Here is a 10,595-nt window from a genome sequence, read left to right as displayed (position 1 = left end):
AATCATTAGGTATATTTTACATCTACAGCGTCTATTTTGACTAGCACTTTGCTTTTTATAAAATGAAAAATAATTAAACGTCAAGATGTCTATGTTAAGTGTATATTAAGACCAAAACACTCAAGAAAAGAATATAGGTAACTGTGGAGCTTCAAAAGTTCAAACTTGCAGCAAAGGTTTTTTATGTTGATCAGGCTGACGTAATTTTCTCTTTATACTGTAGTTTATATATGACAGATCTATTTTAGATGTTGTTATTGTTTATAGAAAATTTTAATTAATTGTTCATTTCTTCTCATGTAGTTTAATAATTTCTGGATTTTCTTTCCTCGCTAGGCCATTTTTTACAGTTGGGCCCCTTGTGCTTATAACAGCCTGCTTTTCCATCTAGGGTGGTAGCTTAGCTAATAATAATAATAATAATAATAATAATAATAATAATAATAATAATAATAATAATAATAATAATAATAATAATGATAATAATAATATATTGATTCTCGTTATAATAATCCATAATAGTAATAATAATATATATTATTAATAATAATAGAATTAATATAATAATAATAATAATAATAATAATAATAATAATAATAATAATAATAATAATAATAATAACAATAATAATAGCAATAATAATAATAATAATAATAATAATAATAATAATAATAATAATAATAATTATAATAAAGAAGTAATATGAAGAAGCATGTGTCCCGAATAGCAAAGAATAGGGAAATTGTACTAACAAGCGTCTCGGAAGGTTTTGACTATAATTCGAGTTTCTTCATAATCTGCAACTGGTTTTAAGCCAGCATTTGAGCATTAGTGAGTGATGAGCTCTCGTAGATGAAAAGACGAGTTTCCGCCTTTTCAGTTATGTAGTGGATGATTAGCCTATATCAAAGGGTGGATCTAATCCTTTGCCATTCCACGCTAATCTTGTCGGGACCCAAATTACAAAGGTGTCTTGATTAGTAAATATGTTTTTATTGTATGATATTGTGGGTCTCAAAATTCAAAAGACACACCTTTATTTTTTGATCTTTGCCGCCTATGGCAATGTTTTGGTGGCTGATTTTCTCATCAAGTTTACAGCTTACATAAATGGTTTACCTTTAAATAAATACTTGTATTTTTTTTATCTTAATTCAGCTTTGTGGAGAACAGTTTCGAAAAGAGAGCAGTATGAACGGTAAATTATGAATGCATAATTAAGATTTATGTTGAACTAACGTAAGTGAAAATCCATCAGAAAAAAATGCAGGGGAAATGTAATTTTTCATATCTAAATATCTCTATGTCTACATACGTATCTATATTGTATCTGTATGTTTACATATATAACCTATACACACACACACACACACACACATATATATATATATATATATATATATATATATATATATATATATATGCACACACACACACACACACACACACACATATATATATATATATATATATATATATATATATATGTGTGTGTGTATATATATATATATATATATATATATATATATATTTATATAACTATTTCTCTTTATATATATATATATATATATATATATATATATATATATATATATATATATATATATATATACTATTACCAGCTGAACTATTATTCTATCTGACAAGCATGGTGCTACAAGCCCTAGGGCTCCAATAGGGAAAGTAATCAAGTGAGGAAAGGAAATAGATAAATTATTTATGAGAAGTAGTGATACGTCATATATTAACTATAGAGACTTATGTCAACCTGTTTAATAGAAAATCATTTACAGGAAGGGTTAAACTTTTGATGTTTCACCGATCAACTGTGAAGTTATGGATATCATTCCACAATCTAGTCAGAGGTGGAATATAAGTTCTATAATGCTGTTTAGTAATGTTTTTTCATGATGGCGAAGGCAAGACTGTTCGAATTAATTGCTTACATAGTACTACGTACAGGATGATCCAGTTTGGGAAGATCTGAGGGCAAAAAATAGTCAGAATGAGGAAAGTTCTTATACTACATGCATAGAGAACTAACTAACGATGGTGCCAGAGAATAATATCCATATCAGGAATCAAAAGGTTTTGTCCAGTGAACTAAAATGAAATTCATTTGCTGAAAACCAGCCAGGAGAAATATACTTTGAAACGAGGTAGAATGAGAGAATTGAAAGATTCCTTCAGGATATATTAGTTGCCGAAAATCTTGAAAGGCTTTTTCATTAAGCTAAATGTGTGTGCAATTGAAGAAGAAATAGATGGAAAGTGTTTCGGAAAAGTAAGTTTTCAATCAAGAATCACACCAAAAAATTAAAGGAGTTTTATATAGTTAAAGACACTACATCAATGCAAATATCTGGGTGTTGAGGAGCCACTGCCCTTGACCTACTTCCAATCATACTTTGAGTTTTGTTTGGTTTCATTTCATGCCCAACAATTTTCACCATGATTTAATTTTACTTAGATCTCCATTCAGTAACAATACGTCTACATTCTGGAGATTGAATTGATGCAAGGAGTGGTATCCTCTGCATATGCAAAGAGTGTGTTTTCCAGGCCAAACCAAATATCATGCGTATATAGTGGGAAAAGTACTGGAACGAGAGCACTAACCCAGAGGAACCACCAGATATTACATTCTATATAACTACTCTTTGCAATCTATTACTTAGAAATTCAATAATGATGCTAAGAAAACACCCACCTACTCCTGCCTGTTGGAGTTTGAAAGGAAAAACGCCTCATATTAACGCGGTCAAAGGTAGCGCAAAAATCATGGCCAATCATGTGAACTTCTAGACTACAATCAAGGGATTTCTGCACAGCATTGGAGATTGTAAGAAGGGCATCATATCACCTATAGTTTCTTGTTTCATCTTAATGCATAGCTGCTCTTGAATATATTTCGTTTTACTGGATTTTATCCAGCTATTCCAAAACTCATTAAGATTTCACGAATATACTGAACATCCTCTGTTTTTCATGAAAGTACTATCTCCTCTGTATTGATGAAAATACTGCAGTTATAATTCCCATTAGAAGTATTGCTTTTCTGTGCTTTTACGTACAAAACTACTAAACTTCTCTTCACATACATGAAAATACCAAATTATATAACAAGCATACCTGTAATCACCATGGTGAAACATATCCAAGGCTCTTGATTGACAGGTGGCATTGGGGGGTATTTCGGATGTTCCAAATACTGACGAAGACCAGAACTTGTCTGGAAGTTGTGGGAATCCAAGACCCTCGAAGAATTTTTCCTCTTCCTGAAAAAAAAAAATATTTACTTCATATTAGACCAAAAAAATATCGTAACTATACCCCTATGATCAAGTAAATCCATTCCCGGAGTGTTGTGTTCGATTTATTTTCTCTATTGTTACGATAGAAACAAACCAGTTTTACTGAGCAAGGAGGGACACTAGTAAACTAAAAAGAAAGTATGGAATTTAATTTTATTGTCACGAAAGGATCTTTTTTTTTTTCTTTTTTTTTTGCGGCCACTAAGCCTTTTCTTGGGGGGAGGGGCGCTTTATTTCCTCTAAGGATTATTTAAAGAAGATATATCAAACTGCTATCATACATAGCTAATAACGTGGAAATTAACTGATGTGATAAATATTTTCTTATTCTATTACATTTTATAGGTGGTAGGTTTTCCAGGGCACCAGCCGCCCGTTGAGATACTACCGCTAGAGTTATGGGGTCCTTTGACTGGCAAGACAGTACTACATAGGACCCTTCTCTCTGGTTACGGTTCTTTCCCTTTACCTACACATACACCCAATAGTCTGGCCTATTCTTTACAGATTCTCCTCTGTCCTCATACACCTGACAACACTGAGATTGCCAAATAATTCTTCTTCACCCAATGGGTTAACTACTGCACTTTAATTGTTCAGTGGCTACTTTCCTCTTAGTAAGGGTAGAAGAGACGCTTTAGCTATGGTAAGCAGCTCTTCTAGGAGAAGGACACTCCAAAATCAAACCATTGATCTCTAGTCCTGGGTAGTGCCATAGCCTCTATACCATGGTCTTCCACTGTCTTGGGTTAGAGTTCTCTTGCTTGAGGGTACACTCGGGCACACTGTTCTATCTAGTTTCTCTTCTTCTTGTTTTGTTAAAGTTTTTATAGTTTATATAGGAAATATTTATTTTGATGTTACTATTCTTAAAATATTTTATTTTTCCTTATTTCCTTTCCTCACTGGGCTGTTTTCCCTGTTGGGGCCCCTGTGCTTAAAGCATCCTGCTTTTCCAACTAGGGTTTTAGCTTAACATTTAATAATAATAATAATAATAATAATAATTAAAAAAACATAATTTATTTTTATTTATCTTTTGCTCCATTACAATGTCCGAAAGTTTAACGAACCTTCACAATCATTCGAGGACTGATGTCGCCATTTGTTGTAAGTTTTGAAGAGTTTGTCTCCTCTGCACCATTTGGAATAATCAAATCAAGCAGAGATTGCCAGTTTTGTCCCCACAAATCTCCTGTAGAAAATCATATTTAGTAAATGATTTAAAGATTATCATTACGCCATCTTTTATTTTTGGATTAATTCATTCATAATTCATTATAATCCACCAATTAAATAACATATTAATTCGAAAGTGCTAATCTGTCTGTCCGGTAGAATCCAACACACTAAAAAACACGCATACACATATATACATACATACATATATATATATATATATATATATATATATATATATATATATATATATATATATATATACATATATACTGTATATATATATTATATATATATACATCTATATATATACATATACATATATATATATATATATATATATATATATATATATATATATATATATATATATATAATTTCGACATACCACTCCTTGCATCAATTCCATCTCCAGAATGTAGACCTATTGTTACTGAATGGAGATCTAGCTAGAATTAAAGCATGGTGAAAAACCCCTTTACTTATTTAGAAATATTAAGAAAAGTTAGTTATCGCTATAATGTTTTTCTCTCTTATGCAAGGAGTCGTTATTGACCAAGATTTGTCAATAATAAAACCTTAATTTTTTCTAGAGGAAAACTCTAAGATCGATGGAATAAGACCACAGTCAAGACCATTGGATTTATCTTATCTCTTCGTGAAGATATAAGCAAAGGGGGAAATGCTATTAACGCTTGTATGGCGATACTTGTATTTAGCAAAAAACCTGATATTTATTGTCCCGTCAAGTGGCGGTGTTTTTGATGCAGTAGAATTGGAAAAGTTCTTTTTGATATCAGAGTTCAGAAGTGTTATTGACTTTTATGGATTTTCTATATTGAAAACATGGAAGCCAGAGAAGATACGTTGTTTTGTTCTATATCTGTAATTAAATGCATTGTAACAATAAGTTCATGAATTATAAAGTAGCTTAGATGATTGGGGGTACCTCGTGTTATTAAGCTCGAATGCATAACCTTTTTTTTTATTATTTCCAGTGCGTATTTTAATTGTATATTAATTTTGCCATAGAAATTTTGCAAAGCTGAAAGACTAAGATCTAAGATTCTATGAGATTCTTGGAGTTAAAGTTTGAAACTTTCATACGAAATATGAATTATATTCATCAGCTACAGTTTTACCTGTTTATAAGACGACAATGTTATGAGAGCGAATAAACACTTGATTGTAATGTTTATACTATACTTATATATATATATATATATATATATATATATATATATATATATATATATATATATATATATATATATATATAGATGAAAAACAAAATTTTATGCTGCAATACTGACCATGCCTTTCATTTCAAGAAACTAAGATTCAATCCCAATGTAAGGTGAATTTTTTTTCTATATGTATATTACCTATATATGTATGTTTGTGTGGGTGTTTTTCAGTGTGTTGGATTGTACCGGACATAAAGTTTAGCACTTTCGAATTAATATGTTATTCAATAGGTGGATTATGAATATAATAATTTGCAACTGTTTATTATTTCTCAAGACTGCCACTTTTTAGGACACGTGATTTTGTTGGAAAAAAGTCTTGTGAATGCACCACTTATCAGCATTTTCATCCAAAGAAAAAAAAAAGTATTGTTGTAAATGTTCGTTTCATATTTTCCTAATAAAAACTATACCACGCTCTTAAAAATTTAGCAAACCAGAATCTCAGTATAATGTAAATCCTCTCTCTGACTACACAAAGCCAAGTGTTTAGAAACATCAAGCAATATTACTATTAAAAGATTGACAGTCAATCATGAAGCTCTACAAAGGGAAACGGCCGCCAATAATGATAAAGAAAATTACAAGATATAGCGCAAGAAACCGCGATAACTGGAAATATGATAATTTTCCAGAGGATGTCAATCCATCTCTCTCACATTAGAAGTCCTTATCAAGCACCCTCTAACTCACCAAGGAGATAAACCGGTATGGGGCCTTCAGGATCCACAAGAGTCCTGCCATGTCTTCCCACGAGAAAATGCCGGACGTAAGCGTGGAGTAGAGTGTACAGAGGTGACACTTGCTTAAAAAGGCTTCTCACCATCGCCCGAACATCTTCATCATCTTCACCCAGATCGAGTTCAGTCCTCCAGGCCTCCCCCATGTCTTGATACCCTGCGGGAAAATGTAGGGAATATGGGGGTCTATCTCGGAGGAAAGATATTCCCCCAAGGGGTTTATGGGAATTATGAGTCGTGCTGGTTGGTTTGTGTTTTTCAATTATTTTCTTGGTATGCATCTTTTTGTACATGTTGGAAAATAGGAAAAATAAGACCTTTCTTTTCATGGCTCTTGGAAAAATTATGTGATAATAATATTATATATATATATATATATATATATATATATATATATATATATATATTTATATATATAGTGTGTGTGTGTGTGTGTGTGTGTGTGTGTGTGTGTGTGTGTGTGTGTGTGTGTGTGTGGGTTGGTGTGGATATGTGTGTGTTTAAAAACATGCAATTTACGATATTCAGAAATACATGGTATAGTGCCATGTCATATTTTTTCTTCAATTGTAAGTACAACCATGGTGTTACACTTCGATTAAGATTGAATATGCTTGTAAGATTTATTTCATGAAAATTTATAGCAAATTTATATATATTTTTTTTTTTTCATTTTACAGAAGGAAACGTCTGTAGCAAGCCATGACCGATAGTTGAGCCAGTGTAAGAATTTTTTTCTCTATATAATTTGTTACTCTTTTACCAGTTAAAGAACTCGTAAACTCTGCAACAGTCATATGATGTTAGATAGTTCACACTATGATTATGGGATTCAAATCGTTGTACATTTAATGATACTACTATTTTTAACTTTTTTTCAGGGTAAGAATACTCGTCTGCTGTACTATAGGAAACAAAGTTAATTAATGTTTCATCTGTAAGTGAATTTATTTTTTTTTTTTTTTTGCAATAATTTCTCTTTGTAATTTATACGTATTTTTTTGTATTTTTAAACACAACAATCGTAATAATAATGATGAAAATTATATTGCTACAACTAATTCTGCCACTAATAATAGTAATAATAATGATAATAACCTCCCGGAAAGTGACGTTATGACATTTTTTTTTATATAATTTTATACACAAAAATCGGAATAATAATGATAATAATTATACAGCTACTACTTATACTACCACTAATAATAGTAATAATAATGATAATAATAACTTCCCGGAAAGGGACGTTATTTATGACTATTTTTTTTTTTAATTTTATACACAAAAATCGTAATAATAATGATGATAATTATACAGCTACTACTTATGGCTTATGCTAACACTAATAATAGTAATGATAATGATAATAACTTCCCGGAAAGGGACGTTATTCGTGACTATTTTTTTTTTTTTTTTTGTAATTTTATACACAAAAATCGTAATAATAATGATGATAATTATACAGCTACTACTTATACTACCACTAATAATAGTAATAATAATGACAATAACCTCCCTGACGAGCGGCTTTATTCATGACAACGACAGCTCGGGCGAACAGGGGTCGCATAGGTGGCCCCACAGTTAGATGCCATGATTCCCAAGTTCTCCTGAGGGCGTCGGCATCCCGACTGGCACTCATGAAATGGTTCATGTCGCGCTCAGACTTTGGGGCTTCCGAATAAATCTGTCTCATGGTGCTCACCAGGGAGGAGAGCGATCTGGGAATTAAAAGATGGGAGAAATGGATTGCAGAATCGTCAGTGATGTAGCAATGTGTTTGTGTTTTAAAGCGTGTTTATCAGGAGTGTATTTTTTTAATATATACCGTGGTACTTACTTCGTTTGTATTCAAATATCGCTATTATTGTTATTATTACTAGCTAAGCTATAGCCCTAGTTTGAAAAGGAGGATGCCATAAGTCCAAGGGGTCCAACAGAGACAAATTTCCCAGTGAGGAAAGGAAATAAGGAAATATATAAACTATATAAACTACATGAAAAGTACTGAAAAATTAAAATAAATTGTTGTAAGAACATTAACAAAATAAAAACATCTTTCATATATAAATTATAAAAAGACTTTTCAGCCTGTCCACCAGAGGGTATGTTATTATAACTAATTTAAAACTAAAGAACAATTTACCGTGCAAGTCGAGAGGTGTATCTGGGTCCCCTTGTGATAAGATGAAGCATCCGTCTCTCCGTCTTGGTCGGCGAACCTGTCATTTGTAATGCCATTCGAGAATCTCCGGACAAATGACGTAACAGGTTGAGCTCTTCTAAACGGTATCGCTGCCACTTTGCCTGAATGATGACATCGGTTATACGGGACAAATTGAGTGATAATAATATCTCTCTCAATAGATATGATTCATGATAAATGTATAATATCATCATCTCTTCCTACTCCTATTGACGCAAAGGGTCTCGGTTAGATTTCTCCAGTCGTCTCTATCTTGAGCTTTCAATTCAATACATCTCCATTCATCATCTACCTTGTGCTTCATAGGCCTGTGTGTGTGAGTGTGTGTGTATGTGTGTGTTTGTGTGTGTGTTTGTGTGTTTGTGTGTGTGTGTGTGTGTGTGTGTGTGTGTGTGTGATTCGAAGACTACCTTGAGAAGAATTTATGATTTGATTACAATCGTGATATTCCGTAGAGTATTTTTTAAAAAGGAATTCTCTCTCTCTCTCTCTCTCTCTCTCTCTCTCTCTCTCTCTCTCTCTCTCTCTCTCTCTCTCTCTCTCTCTCTCTCTCTCTTTTGGTTAACCCCGAATATTGTCGATTCACTCATTGAATTTCCTAATTATACAATATATAGATGTGACAAAGGAAGAGGTGGAGGTTGTTGTATTTATGTAAAAAATAATCTTTCTGTTAATATTTGTAATCTTAATGTTCAAAGAGTAGAGGGGGTAGAAGAGGTTTGGCTCTCTGTACAATCTCTTAAGCTACCTTCTGTTATCATTGGTTGCTTGTATAGACATCCGCATGCTTCAAATGATACTTTTAACTATATTTTGGAATGTCTGAGAATGATTTCTCTAAAGAATAAATCAATTTATGTAATAGGTGATCTAAATGATGATTTGATGTTAGGTTCAGCAAAGATACATAATATTTTAAGAGTCACCAAATTAAATCAAATGATTAATAAACCTACTAGAGTTAGCCCCATCTCATCCACACTACTAGACGTTTTAATAACTAACAAGCTGGAAAGTGTTATTAACATCGAGGTAAATCCAAGTATTGTAGCTGACCATGAACATATTTCATTTATCATAGATATTAAGAAGCCAAAGCGTAAACCAGTCACGGTAACCTCTAGGTGTTTGAAATATTATTCTGCAGATTTTTTGTGCAATACATTGCTAGACCAAAAACTAATTTTAGATACAATCATGCATACTGATGACACAGATATTCAAACAGGAATTTTCAATGAAGTATATAACAGTGCCCTAGATAAATGTGCCCCAATAATCACGAAGGAAATAAGGAGACCCAGTGCACCTTGGATAGACAATGATTTAAAAAACAGTATGATAGAAAGGGACAAAATGCAAGAAAGGCTTAAACAGAATAGACATGATGAAAATCTGAACAATTCGTATAAGGAAATGAAAAAATTCATCAATTCTAAGATGCGTACTGCCAAAGCTCATTATAACAAAGACAAGATCAAGAAAAGTAAATCTCGCAGAGAAACATGGAAAATTATGAATAATATTGTATCTACTAAAACAAATAAAAAGATTGAATACGACAACCCAAAAGCTAGAGCGGATCAATTTAACCAATACTTTGCTAATGTAGGAAAAATAACTTATGGTAAAACGCAGGAAATTCTACAAAAGTACGAAAATTAAGATATTAGAACCACTCAAAATAATTTTGGCAATAATATAAGATTGTTTAGACCGCAACCAGTTACAGTATAAACAATAATATTAACAGTTAAGAGTTTGTATAATAGTAATGCTTACGGAACGGATGGTATTCCTACTAGTTTTCTAAAAGATTCCCTTACAGTTATTGCGTATTATATCACGGTTATCATAAATACATCGATTGTAACTGGGAAATATCCTTCTATTTGGAAACAACTCC

The 10,595-nt window shown here is 31.9% G+C and overlaps 1 protein-coding gene across 1 annotated transcript in view; it reads right to left on the bottom strand.

Annotated features, from left to right (window-relative positions):
• LOC137616095 (angiotensin-converting enzyme-like) overlaps positions 1-10,595 on the bottom strand; it is a 47,212-nt gene that overhangs the window by 19,470 nt on the left and 17,147 nt on the right. The window contains exons 4-8 of the mRNA XM_068345769.1: positions 8,627-8,787; positions 7,993-8,201; positions 6,434-6,637; positions 4,388-4,509; positions 3,133-3,278 (exon numbers count right to left, since the gene is read on the bottom strand). Coding sequence (XP_068201870.1) covers positions 3,133-3,278; positions 4,388-4,509; positions 6,434-6,637; positions 7,993-8,201; positions 8,627-8,787 — 842 coding nt within the window. The remainder of the gene's footprint in view (positions 1-3,132; positions 3,279-4,387; positions 4,510-6,433; positions 6,638-7,992; positions 8,202-8,626; positions 8,788-10,595) is intronic.

The sequence above is a fragment of the Palaemon carinicauda genome, chromosome 22, assembly GCF_036898095.1.
Source record: "Palaemon carinicauda isolate YSFRI2023 chromosome 22, ASM3689809v2, whole genome shotgun sequence".
In the NCBI taxonomy this organism is placed as follows: Eukaryota; Metazoa; Arthropoda; class Malacostraca; order Decapoda; family Palaemonidae; genus Palaemon; species Palaemon carinicauda.
Note: the sequence above shows the minus strand (reverse complement) of the source record. Positions and strands in the feature narration are given on the sequence as shown.